We start from the raw sequence: 16,494 nt of genomic DNA, 5'->3' as shown, positions 1-16,494 counted from the left end.
ACTCTGATATAAACCGACGAGCAAATAGCAGTGAGATACATGCACCCTAACACAACATTTTATTTCAGAAAGATAAATGCAGCTCTCTTTAGCTTGACAAGTTAAAACAACGATAAAACCCATTTACCTGCAGCATGGCAGGTCTTCACCTCTGATATTTCTACTTGTGAATTCATTAAGGTGAATCTGTCAGCAGCAAGGCAAGATTACGGAGCTGAAGAGCAGGCAAGCACTATGAAGATCATTTTGTTTTTTTCCCCATTTAAAGGATAAGAGCACTTTCCTGCAGAAGCACAATGTTGAAATAGTACAAGCACGGCAATGAAGCTTGATCAACAAAAAGCCTTGTTTGTCGCCTGATCTCTACATGGGGGCCTTGTCTACTTTGGGTCCATCTCCGAACAGTTGGCACCTACATGAAGATGATATGGGTGCAGATGTCATTAGCTGCACATGAACGAAGAAGTACATTCATCTTGTATAAAAACTTATTTACACATGGTGTTAAAATTCTAAGCCAGGTTGGGACCAGTAAAACAGATAAATGTTCTGTGTAAAAGGCAGAATTCTACCCCATGGGTATCAGTTTTAAAACTGAAGGCTCTAGTGACGGAAATCCAGCACTGCTCTTACATCTATCTCTGAACACTGTCAACCTCATACAAACTGAAGATTACAGGGAAGGATTTTGACCGATTATGCACCAACTTTGCTATTGCTATATATATATATATATATATATATATATATATATATATATATATACACACACACACACACACACACACACACACACACATATATACATACACTTGGATTATTGTAGCACTGTCCTTTTGTATGAAAGTACACATATCCTGTAGGGCTCATGCACATGAGTTTATTGGGCCATATAATGTAAACTACCTTGTTATTTTGGCACCAGGGGGTCCCAGGTGTTTACAGCTGTCTGAACAAATGAATTGCAGAATAAAAAATTGTATGCGAATGTACAGACTTGTAAAGCACTTGCATCAACACAGGCATGCCTATGGGTTTAGACCCCTAAGGGGGCGGTCTGCATTTGGGATTCTACTCCCATGCAGAGATTTATGCAGGCCCCAGTATATACTCATGCATAGCCCTGTCCCGTAATTCTTTTGTACAGGTAGCTGTACACAACACCCATGGCTATGTTATATGGTCCAATACACCCATCTGCCCTTGTGGGCTAGTCAATGTAAAAGTGTTGTTTTAGTTGTAGGTGGGGCATGGTGAACCGAGTCAGCCCCTGGCTTCTTATACACCTTGCATATACTCAATAGATACATCTTGCTCTAATTTCAGATTCTGTTGCTGCCCAGCAGCAATCTTGGATTTTTCTTGCCCACCTCTGTGTGTTCCAGGCCCTCCCTTGTGTTTTACTTTAAAGTAATATAAAAAAATACCGTCCACAACAGCCACATTAGATGTTCACACCCAAGAATCCAGGCACAAAGATCTCACCATGCAATGAGTTGTTATAAGATATAAGAGACTGTCAAATGGTTTACCTAGTCAGAGATAATATGAACTGATTTTTATTCTAAGGCAAGCCATAGATGAATAGATTTTCTTTCCTCCCACCACGGGTGGAAGGAAAGAAAATCACTTGATGCCTCCTATGACTATTGTGTTCTGCCAACAGGGAGTCTTCCCTTCCAGCAGAACACAATGATTACTGCTCACTGCTATAGCGGATTGCAGTATTCGCATGCTAAAAATCAGACAAGTTAGTTGTATCCAAGTCGATCGATGGATCGATTTGGGTACAATCAGCCTGCCATAGATGGATCAAATCTCAGCTGGTCCCCGCTGAACCAGCTGAGATTTGATCCATAGATGGTCAGCTTAACTCACCAGCATCTACTAGGAACCAGAATATCATTTTTGGATGGACTGACCCTTTAAATTAGAACACCAGTAAGTGTAAAAACCATCAGTAAGCTTAACCTCAGGTTGCGTGCAATCCAAGTTCATTTCTACATGACTGTAATCTGCAGGAATAGCTGCTATGACTACTGCAAGTCAGGGGGCCTGAACGCAACTCCTGCAAGGACTGAGGAGAAGTCAGTGCGGATTTAATTTGCATTGTGGACAATGGCTACTGTCAGGATCCAAGAGAAGTTGAATGCTGCAGATTGCTACGGTTCCAAATCTTTAGACTATTTTTTATTCTCTTATTCCAACAATACATCCCGAAACATAAAAGCGGACACAGCTATACTGTTTTCAAGTCTGTATTACTGACGTGTTTTGACTGGAGTTCTTGAAATCTGACAATATGATGTGATAATCTTGATATGAATAATAGGATACGAAGAATGAGTTAGTAGTTAGTGATTGCTGCCGAGTTGTATAAAAGACTCACACTTATAGAAAGCACGGGTCCCGTTTTGTACATGCTGTATCTGTCGGTCCCAGCACATATATCTGCAATGTTATACCCATCTCCTTCCAGGCCCAACTCCTTGTGCATGAATCTTGCAAAATCTCTCATTCTGTTTGGACTGCCACCGACACAGACAAACTGCAAAGAAACACCAGAGGTTCAACTGCTTAACGCCTACACACAGGAAGACACCATTAGAAAGGCTCATTATAAAGTGAGATATGGTTGAAATAATGAGAAGCTGGTGAAATCATTGAATACAACCAACCATTGCAACTGCAAATCACAGAAGCTTAGCAAATCTCCATTCTTTGGGAGTGTAGAGTTGGAAGGATTTGGGGCCAAGCTTGACTAACAGGAAAAGTCAAGATTTAATTAGCATTTGCACCTTTATCTTTGGATCTACTGATTGTTTAATCTTAAAGGCACCCTAGAAAAAAGTGTAAAAAAAAAAAAAAAAATGTAAATGTTACATCAACAGGAAACTTGAGCCGGGGAGAATGCACACAACCGACTTGATGAAATTAACTTCAGATCCAAATCTCTTCACATCATTGGTTCCCCCTTTAGATTACAGCCCCACTTTACATCAAAGTCCCTCCTTTACAACAGAGGTTCCCCCTTCCCTTCAGAGTCACCCCTATACATGAGAACCCCATCACATCAGAATACCCCTATACCTGAGTCTTTCCATCAGATCAGATTCCCCCCCCCCCAAATCAAACAGTCCCTTGTTCACATCACTACCTTTTGCTTCCAGCGGCATGTGAGCAGGAGGTGGAGGAGGCAGACTTCCATCTTTTCCTAAAAGCTGTGGGTGGCCCTGAATGCTGCCTGCCCTGGATAACAGTTGAGGGCAAACCAGCCACTGTCACTATAGAAAGGAGTGAAACCATTCGTCATGACCCTAGATGATTATTGGTTATTTTGGTGCTGGAGGCTGCTCTGTTCACACCATGACAACTCATGACTCTAATCCAGGGCAAACTGGGTCCTGTGTTAATGGCACCTTGATTAAAAAACACTGGTTAATGGGTAGACCCTGGACTGACTGAAACATAAATCAGTAATATCTCTCAATCATTGTAACACACTTTCTGTGCAGGCCCATTTTATCAGACGTGAGTATGTGTACAGGGGCATTTTAGGAAATGGTTGAGCCCAGGACAAACATGTTGTTATGGGTGGGCACCAAAAGAGCCTTCGACAGTGCTGGATTCAAAGGGCAAAGCTGGTTGTGCCACACAAACGTTTTGCTGTCCATTGTAATCGCCAAAAATCCTGTTGCACTGATTACAGAGACTAGTAGCTGGACTTATAGGCACAGTGAACCATGGATCTGTGGCCAAAACCATCAGCCATGCCTTATGCAAAAAAATCACAAAACGATGGTACCAAGGTGCATGGAAAGTTTGTCCTGTTGCAATAATGAGACTTACTGGTCACAGAGTGTTGGGAACATCGGCTCTGTTTCTGGGATGGTAAAGAAAAAAAAAAAAAAAAGGGGAAAGGGGGCAAGCCAACCCACCCATGAGATATTTGTCCTGGGCTCAACCATTCTTAAAAATGGCCTTGTGTACATTACAGCTTAGGAACCTCATCACTGAGTTATATTTCACCCAAACCAGGGTCCACCAATAACCCCATAACAATCAGTAGATGCAGAGATAGGAACAAATTATAATCAAATCTTGACTTTTTCTGTAAATGTTAAACTTGGCTCCACCCCCTTTCACCTACTGATCACCCCATTGGTGGTGTAAAGTGATCAGCATCCTTATAGATTTCCGTTTATATTTTTCTATCGTTTTTCAAGTAAAGAAACATTTTTCCATAAACCAGCCAGCTGGCAGTAAATTCAATACATAACAGAGTATAAAATATTTGAAAATGAAAAAAACAGAAGGGCAACTAGACACAGCAAAATAATACTTTCCATAAAGACACAATAGCATTTAGACATCTACAGGACAGAAGATTCATTAAGACTATTATGAAACCTAATTCTCAGTTAATTCGATGCCAAGTGGACCTAGTCCAACCCTTGGTTACCATTGTAACAGGAATGCTTAGTGTCCTCAACAGAAACCTTTGTCATAATGCTATTGAGTACTCGATGCTGGCCTAAAAATATCTACACCTTAACCAAAAAAAAAAAAAAAAAGGCAAGATTCAAGAAAAGTCAGAAGAAAGGGATGAGCAGAACAGCAAAGCAGAGTGAAAGAAAGGAAGGGGAAGGGAGGGCAAGAAGATGGATTCACTCCCTCTTTGGCCCCAGTCCCGACCAGCTTGTGCTGTGTGACTACAAGTAACGCCAAATACATTGCTGAGTCCAAATTTATTCAAACTTAGTTTGTCTTTGAGAAGGCTGGCTATTTTCTCTGGTAGCATTATCCATTGCATTTATTTTTTATTGCGGCTAGGTCAACCATGGGAGATTTCCATGCCCTTGAAATAGTCATTTTGGTCACTAGAAACCTAAAGAATATAAAAAGATAGTGTAGATGTCTATCTTCTAACAATTACTTTGACATGTGATTTCACTGACTGTAACCGCTGCTTGTCATACTCAGTTTGAACTGCTCAGGTTTACAGCAGATTTAGGGATTGATTTACTAAAGGCAAATAGACTGTGCAGTTTGCAAGTGCAATTGCTCTCTGCGAGGGCGTTTGCTCCAGAGCTTAGTAAATGAGGTAAAGCTTTACTTTGCAGAGAATACACAATCACGTGCAAGGAAAATAATTTTTGCATGCACATGATTGGATGATGGAAGTCAGCATAGCTTCCCCTCATTTAGTAAGCTCTGGAGTAAATGCCCTTGCAGAGTGCAACTGCAGTGTACAGTCCATTTGCCTTTAGTAAATCAAACCCTTAGTTTCACTCCTTAATGCAAAAAGGTAAAAAACAAACCTTAACATGTTAACCCAGCCCAGCCCAACATGTATTAGTAACAACTGTACATTTCTTTGCGACTATATACAAAGGGAACTATTTTTCAAACAATTGTTGTGTTAATGCCTCAAGCATTAGCACAGCTGACAGGAATGAGCTCAAAATGGTGCCATATATGTTTATTTCCTATGAACTTCAGCTCCATCTAGTGGTCATGGGGTATTTCCAGGAAAACATGACATTATGGACACTAGATAGAGCTGACAATAATATGAATAATCACCATATTGTCTGTTTATTTTCTGACAGCTGTGCAAATGCTTGAGGCATTCACTTAGCAATTTATAAACCGTTGCATATGTACTTGAACCATTTACACAGCAATTTTGTATGCATACTGTAGTTCCCTTAGTGTTTCCAGGTGAATTATTCCTTGTTTTTTTTTCTCAGGACAAATCAAACACTTATATGGTGGTAAATGGATACCTCCTTATTTTTGTTCCCTTATCAAAGAAAAACTAGCCCAAAATAGTAAAAAGTAGTTTTTAACTAGTTGTATATTTCTTGCCATCACCATGACCCACCAGCAAAGAAACAACCCAAAATAAATTCTACTTCTGCCATGAATGAAAATATCACATGTATGTATTTTTTGATGTTTGTACCCATACTAGAACTAATAAAAAAAAAAAAATTTGCATTTTGCTCTGGCCACTATGATTGGCCTTTGAATGACCACGTGACCAGGAGCCTGTGCTGCCAGCTCCCAATTGTCACTCTGTGACCAGGGGTTGTCACAGTGCTCTTGATGCAAAATAGGCCCACTCCAAGCTGCCCCATAGATGCAGGCCAGCAGGAAAGGTTTAAGATATCAGGAACAGGGCTTGTATTCGTCCCTTTATTTCCTGAAACCTCTTGATGGCCAACACTGCTTATCCACTGCAGCCTCCAGAGGCTCACTACTTATTGGTGAGGCCATCCATCACAGAGATGGACAAACAGCGGGACTGAGGGGTGGAAGGAGCTGGACAGACTGGCTGGCTGGCCAGAGGAATTGGTCAGTATTTGTACATTGGAGCGCCGCTTGAATTTGCAGAGGATGAGGTGTTCTGAAAAAGAAAAAAAAAAAAAATTAAAAAAAAAAAATCACCCATCACATTCCAGCACCTGAAACTGCACATGCTACACCATAAGCACCATTTTTTATTTTTACTATCGCTACACAATTACTTTAATCTCCTACTGTGACAAGATCATTTCTCAGTGATTCAAAGTTTTCCAGGAAGGACAATGTCCTGGATTAGAGGGGTCACTGACAGAATGAAGAGATACTATCCCAGCCTGAGCGATGCCTGGTGTCTCCTGGCGCTGTAACAGAACATTCACACTAGTTATGAATAATCAGTCCAACTGTATTGGGAATAAACAGAATGTGATATATGGGTGCAAAGTGTGCAGCCTGCGTGCTGTTCTCTTTATTGTATTCCCCTGAATAATGCAAATTGTGTACATTAGGGTTACAAAAGTTCTGTATGCAGGAATAAAATGCTGAGTAATGAAGTCACTCCTCAGCGCTCTGCTATATCATATTTATTAAAGTCTGGAGTACACAGGCAAGATAAATGACTATTTTCTACTACAGCTCCTGAGAATTCTCGGCAGGAAACAAGAATGAATTTGGAGATGTGTGAGACAACAAATTGTCAGCAGAAACTGCTAAATTGTAGGCATCTGAAAAGAATTCCAGGTGTCGATATTTTTACATAGTTGCATTGGTCCAGCTTGGATCATTGTTAGTATGTATGTATGTATCATACCTGTGGGATCCCGTGCAAGTGGAGATCACAGCTGTAGGCACCGCTGCTGCAGTGATCACTACTAGCTTCAGGTTCCCATGCCAAGTGGCTGCCGTGCTGCCTTTTGGACACAGGTCACTCGCTCAACACAGCCACCATTTAGAGTACACTCTGTACTTCAATGAATTCAAATAATTTGGTTATTGGATGAGTTGGAGATCGTATTGTCACCCTTGGCATTTTCACCGTGTGCAATCAGAGAGTGCTTTGCATTCATTGAGAAAAATGCTAAGCATTCCCTGAATGGTGCTAGACGGTGCCAAGCAAGCACCTCCTATATTCACAATGTAGCAGGGCAGCTGCTTGGCATGGAACCTAGTGGAAATCACTGTTGCGGTGATTTCTAGCTTCCAGAGGGATCCCACAGGTATGGCACATACTTGATCTGTGTTAAAATATATATAAGCCCAAGAGCAAAAATTTTATATATTGCATCCTACCAGTCCTTAGATGTGGTGGCTCTGTTAGTTTTCTGTTTTAAGGTTTTTTTCCTCCATTTTCACCGGGTGATCCAGCCAGTGAAAAACACTTCCTGTTCTAGGGTGACAATGTTCACTCACTGTACTATATGGAGAGTAGTATTGTCACCTTAAGACAGGATCTCCCTGCTCATCTTCATACCATAGACAGGAGATGTTGTGTATTACTAATACACTTCCCAACAACACTTGGCATGATCAAGAGGTATTTTTACCCTTCTGGAAAAGGTATATCAAAATGCATTCCTAGGTATGTTTAACATTAATAAGCAAATAAGAGACCCTCACTGTTAGGGTTTACATATCTTTTAAACTTGAGTTAAAGCATGAACCCACCTAACTAAAAAAAGGACAATTACATTTTTAATTAAGTGACCACAGAAATACATTTTTTTCTACTCCACAGTCATAAGGACTATGTCACATGACTCTTTGCTGATCTGTTCATTTAGAGTGGGAAAAGTTACATAGTTAGTCTAGTTGGTTACATAGTTGGTCTGGTAAAAAAAAAAAAAAAAAAAAACCCTAGCAAAGCATGAACCAATTTGCTTTTGCAGGGAATAAACAAAAAAAAACAAAAAACAAAAAAAATACATTCCTTCCTGATCCCCTGAGGCGCAATCAGATATTCCCTGGATCAACTTTACCTATAAATGTTAGTATCCAGTTATATTCTGTGTGCCCATGAAAATCCAGGACTTTAAAGCAATCCACTGAGCTGGCCAGAACCAACTCTTGAGGGAGTCTATTCCACATTTTCACAGCTCTTACTGTGAAGAAATCTTTCCGTATTTGGAGATTACATTTCTTTTCCTCCAGACGTAAAGAGTGCCCCCTTGTCCTCTATGATGACCTCAGGGTGAATAGCTGTACACCGAGTTCACTATATGAACCCCTGATGTATTAATACATGTTGATCATATCCCCCCTTAATCTCCTCTTCTCAAGAGAATAAATTCAGTTTCCTCTAATCTTTCCTCATAGCTGAGCTCCTCCAAGAGTGATCTGGTGGGTTACATGTGGTCATTTTAGACATTCCTTGCAGTCAGGTTAGGCATTTATAGGAAAAACACACCCCTTAATCTGAAGTGACAGAGGTTCAAAGCGGTCTCCACTACTACACAGAAGGCACTTTGGGGCATCAGTCCTGCTGCTAAGTGTCCTGCTGACCACAATTCTAGGAATACTGTGGTATGCAAATATTGACCAGCCTCCTGGTTCAGAAATGTGGCCATACCCCCTTTCACGTCCTGCTCTGTACTACTGATCAGAGAATCAGCCCATCATAGTGATGGTCCAATAGAGATGATTTATGCCTTCTCAACTTTCCTGAACTACATACTTGTTTCAGTGATTAAAGAAGTAGTGCAGTTAATGGGTCATAACAGCCATGCATCTACATTCAGCAAGGTGATAGCCCTGACCATCAATGGTAGCTCATATATGCATTTATATATATATATATATATATATATATATATATATATATATATAATAAAAAGGTAAGCAGCAATGCCAAATTTCACCAAGAGGCACTGCCAATGTAATCTGTAACTATAGTGCCAGGTCCCTATTACATGAGGTGTGCTGCAGAAGGGTGCAACACTATGTTCTGGCACAATCTAGTTAGAAAAAATAGGGAAATTTTAATTTTAGCTGAAAATCTCAGAATTTACCAAAGTTTGTTGTTCACCAGACTAAGCCAAATATATGCTGTTAATGGATGGTTTACCTTAACATCTCCAAACATAGAGGGTAGGTCATGGGTCTTTGTTCCCAAGTCGAAGTGGTAGAGGATGTCCTCAGGTAATAGGTCTAGATGGGGGTTTTTAACATGTACAAATCCACTGCTGTCAGTAAATAAATACAAAAGAAAGTCAAAACATAAAATGTCAAATCTTGTAAAATAGAATCCAAAGTTCTAGAAAGCATTGTTAAACTAAAACTCAGAATATGCAGATTTTAGAAAGCCATTTTTATTAACTGTCCATAGAACCTATACTGATTTACTAAATCTTCATAGCAGGGGCGGACTGACCATTTGGAAACTCAGGCACTGCCCGAGGGCCCGGGGTCAGTAGGGGGCCCCATGAGATGCCCCTGGTACCCTTTTCATAGGCTTTTTTGAGTTTGGGCAAGAACACAGGGGCCCCATGATCCCCTATTTCCCAGGGGCCCCATGAGCTGTCAGTCTGCCCCTGCTTCATAGTAAATCTTCAAATATCTAAATGGTGATTCCAGCATTGGAAGGAAACTATTCAGTCTCAGGTCACTCAGGAAGACACGTGACCATTCGTTGAAGTTGGACAATAAGCATTTTAACCTTAAACTGTGTAAGGGGGTTTTTACTGTTAGACCGGCAAGGATGTGGAACTCCCTTCCACAATCAGTGGTGTCATTGGGAAGTGGCGCCAATTTAAAAAACTTCCTAGATGGCTTCTTATTGAACACAATATACAGCAATATGGAAGGTAGTAGAGACATAAATTTGCACACACACCCACAGAGGTTGAACAGGATGGACTGGTGTCTTTATTTAACTGTACCAACTATATGTAACTAAGTAGGAGCATGTTGACACCAGTGGCTGCACATCATGTTGCAGTAACAGTGTTACAGCGAGCTTTACCACAAACGTACATCAACACACATTTACTTGAATGGCAACCCAAACACACCTTGCTGATGGAAATGCGTTGTAGTACACTACCACAAAAATGCGAGGCATGCGCCATTTTTTGGTAGTGCACTGCACATAATCCAGCCAAAGTATTTTGGGATTCCATTTAAATTAATGGCACTGCATCGCACCAACGCATTTAATGTTTTCTCAAATTCATTCTCTGATTGGACAAGGTGGAGAGCGTGACATCACTGCCCTGCATCTCCACCTCATCCAATCAGAGAATGTTTTGCATTCATTCAGAAAATGTAAAGCATTAACTAAATGGTGCCCATGCCGAGCGGACAACCTCCTGTGTTTTCGTCCGACATCAGTGCCTGACCTCACAAATGAGCTTCTGGAAGAACGGTCAAACCTTCCCATAGACACTCCTAAACCTAGTGGACAGCCCTCCCAGAAGAATTGAAGCTGTTATAGCTGCAAAGGGCGGGGCCAACTCAATAGTGACCTCTACGGACTAAGACTGGGAGGCCCAATACTATTAGCAATATAGTGTATGTGAGATCCTGTACACAGCACAGTCCACGTTTGGATTTCCCTTCACTTCCTGTCCCATAGTCAAAACAGGAAGTGAAAAAATCTCTCCACAGTGAAATTTCTGATCGTCACCAGAACTAATGTCCCCATTGCCTCTATTCCTATTTTGGTGGCCACACATAATGTAGGAATTTTCTTTTACAGATCTTTGCACTGGAATCCTGGGTTCACACGCCTGTTGTGGTCATTATGAGAGGCCTCCTCCCTGCTGGATTATTTATTGTATATTATGGAGAATACAAAATGAGGTGCTGGAAACAAATGTTGTCTGAAACACTTAAAGCTCCCAGGTGGAAAAGAGCAGAGTCAGGAATTATGGCTTGGAGATATCCCAGTTAAAGTAACCAAGATATATAAAAAGCCAGGGACAAAAGCTGTCCTGGATGATCGAGTGGGGAAAATATGACAGTGTGGATGTACATAAGTCGTTCAGTAGATTGACTTCTGCACAACCACAGTGCCCATACATGGATCGAAATTTGACTGGTTCCACAGGGATTTGCAATCCATGTAGGGGCACTGCATTTGTACAGAAGTTAATCTACGGATCGACTTCTGCACAACCAGCCTGTCGGATTTTCCCCACTCTATCAGCACCGGAGGCTATAGACTGCAGCTCTGATCAGTGTATTCTGACGGTGGGGAAATGTCCTGTCAGAATACAATAGCTCAGCGCAAAGAATCCACTATCAATCTTGAATGTGTGGATGAGGGACCCAGGTATAGGTATGGATTGCCTAAAGTCCAACATACACGTTACAGTCTCTTTACAATCAACCTTACATTAACCAAAACTATGTAATAGGAGGACATATCCAATCAATTTGTACCCAATCAGGCAGGCCCTTGCGCTAGATATTTATTGATGGACCTAAATCTGGCCATAGATGGTTCAAATCTCGACCAGTTCAGCAGGGACTGGCCAAGATTCGAACCATGTATGGGCAGGCTGAATGTACCCAAGTTGAGCGATCAATTTGGGTACAACCAACCTGTCAAATTTTATATGCGATTATTGCTAGGCTGCTATTTTTATCTGCTAACAGTGATCACTGTGTTCTTCTGGCGGGAACTGCTCCCCCATCGGGATTTCCCCATCAACACGGTCTGTGCTGATTGGGTAATCAAGCAATTTCCTTTACCGCAACCTGTGGTTGCAGGAAAAAAAAAATAATTCCATCTATGGCAGCTTAAGTGGGATTGTCCATTGAGCTGCTTTGATCTGCATAGATCAAGAAAAACGAATACATTGAAATAACGCAATGTGCTATTCTTCACAGCCCTTACACAATGCACATTAGGTCACATGCGTTTTAGCGGGTGGGCTGGTCTGGACTCCTCCTAACTCTAAGATGAAAGATCTCAGAGCCCATTTATTTTTTGCATTTTCATGCATGTTTGGAAACACACTTAAAAGTTTGTGTCCCATTTCCTCATGATATATATAGTGCCTGCTTGCACTTCTATGCTGTGGTGCAGTGCATTTTGAAAAATATGCCACATTTTTCTGTGCAATAGCACATTGGGAGGCACATAAAAGACAATAGCAACACATCAAAAGATCAAAGTAAGATATGCTTTCATGCGTTGGCAATAGGTATTAACAAACCTTGGTTAGAGGCCATTAACTCTATCCTCTCCAAATCCTAACTTCAAATAAGCACTGGAAATGCAGAAAGAAATAATTTATATCAACACACAAAGAAAATTCATGCTGACGCATGTCAACGCTCCTGCCTAGTGCTATTAAAAAAAAAAAAAAAAAAAAAAAAATGCACACACTTAAATCTAAATGAGCAACAATGGTGGCCATACACATACTGATCTGAGCAAACATTTCTTTACAGAATTGGGCAATATCAAGTCTATGAATTATCGAAGAGATGCATACAGTGCATTTGAGCAAAAGCAGTTGATTTAATTGAAACCGTCAGATCGGTCAGGACAGAAAAGCCAATCATGGGAAAATAGATTGTTGGCTAGGATCGTTAGGTATATGATGCATTGACCGATCATTATGCTCTTCCAGCGTATTTTTCTCCCGGACAGTAAATTGATCAGCAATACAATTATATATAAAATTGTTCTGCGTATGGCCACCATTAGATTTCCCAAGAGATCAAAGATAGTGCCAGGTGATTTAAAGTGTATGTAAACTTAGCAATAAATGTCTCTTATTTGCTCCCTTTTGCTTAGTTCAGTATGTCATTGAAAGTGTTTTATTATATCTGTTCGATACGTGGCTGTTCATCTAACCAGAAATCTTCCTGAGCTCTCTGCCTCTGGACTGTTATCAGTTTGTATAGCTCCCTGCTATCGCCAAACACTACAAAACACCCCCCCTTTACAGAGAAGAGAGGGAGATGTTATGTAGTCCTAATACACTCTATCCCAAGGTGAAAATGCTGCTCCGGACAGTTGTCACCCTAGGAAAGGAAGTTAATGACAGAATTTCCAGATGAAAAGTGTAAAAAAAAAAAAAGACATAAAAAAAAACAAAAAAACGAATGCACCCACCACGTCTAAGAACCTGTAAACTGCAATTCAATCAATTTTCGTTTTAGGGTTTAAGTATGCTTCAAACTCCCCCCCCCCAATTTGGATAGAGAACAGGTGGATTGTAATTTCTAAGATTTTTTTGCTATGTCCTCTTGGACATATTTGCCTTCATTTCCTGTCCTATAACCATAACATGAAGTGAGAGAATAAAAACCTGCAAAAATGTGGGAAACCCTGGTTGGCATCAGAACTAGTGTCCCCATTGCAAAAGTTAACCTTTTGTTCTGATGATAACCAGATAGCAATACAAAAAAACAAAAAAAAAAACCAAAAACAAACGGGTCCTAATAGGTCTCAACTCTATCCAAACCTATAAAAAAAAAAACTTTCCACTAAAAGCGGACGTTGTAGACTGACCCTTTGTTTGATTCTTTGTTATAGTGCAGTTAATTGTTGATCTATTATTTCATTGTCACAAAGAAATTAAAGCGTTGGGTCAAAAAGTCAAATAATGGATAATGTCTGGCCACCCCATAATGAACAATAAAAAGTACGCTATAACAATCCGATGTTAATAGTCATTGGTTTAGAATAGATCAATGCTTTGCTAATTGGCTGTTGCCCTTCCTACTTCAAAAGTGATAGGATAGTGGAAAAGTTTCAGTATGAGATGTATGTGTATGAATGATACAGACATAATCCACTTCCAGCGTGATGGAAGTAGAAATGTGCGATTCGTTTTGTTAAAAATTAAAATTTAGATGAAATGTGTTACTCACAGATTCGAATGTAACCAAATCTACGAATCACAATAGTAACAAATTTCAATGAATCCGAAATAATGAAAAAACAAATTCATTCATATTCCGTCGGATGACACAATGCAATAGTTTGGGCCTTTTCTTAATGTTTGAAGGATCCAAAATAATGTAACAAAGTAACGAACGATCTGAGTTGATTTGGATGTTTATTCGGATGAGAGTGGCATGGTAGTCTTTGACTCTAGGATAATTAGCTGATTCTTTTTGCATTAACGTTTTTCATTGTTCTAAAAAAAAAAACAAAAAAAAACCACTACATATGAAATAGAAACATATTGCAATAAATAGTGCTGCACTTATATATCGGCTGACAAAAATTATTGTCCAAAAATAGGGTTATTGAAGTTTTGCCGATAGAAAAAAGAAAAAAAAAAAAGTGTGTGGATAATGGCTCTGTCTCTGTGGCCATTACTCTGCTTCAGCGCTTCACCCTCAATAAACCTAAAAAAAGTCAAACATAATACAATTATATATAAAATTGTATTATATTAGGCTTTGTAATTTTATTGAGGGCGGGCATTAGAGCACAGTAATGGCCACAGACACGCAGCCATTATCCGCACACTCTTTTTGTGATTTGCACGGTAAATTGATGTGAAGGATCTGAGTCATAGCACCAACATGACACTCGGACCTCTGCTGGAAGAAAATATTCCTCACTGGACCCCTGTGATTTTTAATTCAGTACCCATGCAGTAAGGTATAGAAGTGAAAAACAGATTATTCCTACCTATTGTGTTTGGGTTGGATCCATCAAAATCTCCAAATCATAACATAACGAATGAATCCAAAGTCAATTTAGTTCCATTTGTTACTTTCAGTTGCGAGCAACTCCAGTCAGTATTATCCAAGCCACTCATTTCATTGCTCTTTGTGGGTTGGACTAGCAGGAATGACTCAGTAATAAGTAATTGCCTTAAAATGAATATAGTCAATTTTCTGAAATACCTTCTGAAAATACAAATCGTTTTGGAATAACGAATATATGAAAACAAGTTCAAATATACAAAAACGAATTCTGAAAAATGACTCATTCTAACTTAAGACAAAAAACATTTACTTAACGAATCTGAAATTCAGCAAACGGTTCTGTTTTGCACATCTCTCATTGGAAGACAAGGACAGAGACAGATAATCAGCCAGGGGCGGACTGACAACTCATGGGGCCCCCAGGCAATAGAGAATCGTGGGGCCTGTGTCCTTGCTCAAACTCAAAAAAGCCTATGAAAAAAAAAAGGTACCAGGGGTACCATCTCATGGGGCCCGCTACTGACCTCGGGCCCTCTGGCAGTGCCCGTGTTTCCAAATGGTCAGTCCGCCCCTGTAATCAACTACTACCATATAATCAGAGGACTGCATAGGACAGACGGGTTTATTTACTAAAGCTGGAGTGTGCAAAATCAGGTTCACTTCTGTATAGGAACCAATCAGCTTCTAACTTCAGCTTGTTCAATTAAGCTTTGGCAATAACCCCCGGTTCACATATATGCAGCCGTGTGGACTGCGTTCTGCACGGGCACGAGAGCCCATTCATTTGAATGGACTTCCAAGCCATGCAGGAAAGAAGGAAATGCAGCCCGCACAGGAACCTCGGTTCCCAGTACGGTTACGTTTTCCAGTGCGGATAGCATGCCATTAGAACTAATGGCACCTGCCCGCGGGTCCGCATTTCTCTGTGTGGGTGGTGCGGCTGCACGGATTTTCGCGCGGGTCCACCCATACAGATGTGAACCTAGTGTAAAAGCTGGAAGCTGATTGGTTTCTATGCAGGAGTGATTCCAATTTTGCACTCTTCAGCTTTAGTAAATAAACCCCACACTTTTCTACATAGATTCATCTAATCCAGTACATATTTCTTCTATAGTCCCTGAATTTCCTGCACACTTACTTTTCATAACTGTCCCTCTCAGCCAACTTGGAAGGGCTGTTATCGGCTATGATTGGAGCCATCACTTATCTCCAGCGCTGCCTTTGCTTCTCTATAGAGTCTTTTCCCAAATCCTGCACCGCCAGCACTTAACAATACTCTGACATCATCTGCCAGGGCATCTTAATAAGGGAAGGTGATATCACATGGGCTATGTCTCAACAGGGCTTCTGGTTGGCTGGGAAGGTGGAGGCGTTGTCTCTGATTGTTTAACTAACCCCCTGGTTATTGATTAGTCCTTCTTTGAAGGGTTAGGATTCCTAGGTTGGGCAGAAAGAAAAACTTTGAGTCACTGATTAACTATAAAACATAATAATCACAATAGCCACATCATAAATGAAAGTCAGCAATAACATTCCATTTTAACACAATTCTTCTTTTTATTAGAA

The 16,494-nt window shown here is 40.4% G+C and overlaps 1 protein-coding gene across 1 annotated transcript in view; it reads right to left on the bottom strand.

Annotated features, from left to right (window-relative positions):
* The window catches only part of UPP2 (uridine phosphorylase 2), a 28,954-nt gene extending 12,766 nt beyond the window's left edge, over positions 1–16,188 (bottom strand). The window contains exons 1-3 of the mRNA XM_089659742.1: positions 16,067–16,188; positions 9,371–9,488; positions 2,390–2,548 (exon numbers count right to left, since the gene is read on the bottom strand). Of these exons, the coding sequence (XP_089515868.1) occupies positions 2,390–2,548; positions 9,371–9,488; positions 16,067–16,128 (339 nt within the window). The 5' untranslated portion in view covers positions 16,129–16,188. The remainder of the gene's footprint in view (positions 1–2,389; positions 2,549–9,370; positions 9,489–16,066) is intronic.
* Between the last annotated feature and the right edge of the window lie 306 nt (positions 16,189–16,494).

Source organism: Staurois parvus, unplaced genomic scaffold (genome assembly GCF_062004578.1).
Source record: "Staurois parvus isolate SC_StPar_1 unplaced genomic scaffold, SC_StPar_1.0 ptg000031l, whole genome shotgun sequence".
Taxonomy (NCBI): domain Eukaryota; kingdom Metazoa; phylum Chordata; class Amphibia; order Anura; family Ranidae; genus Staurois; species Staurois parvus.
This window is presented reverse-complemented; position numbering and strand designations above follow the sequence as displayed.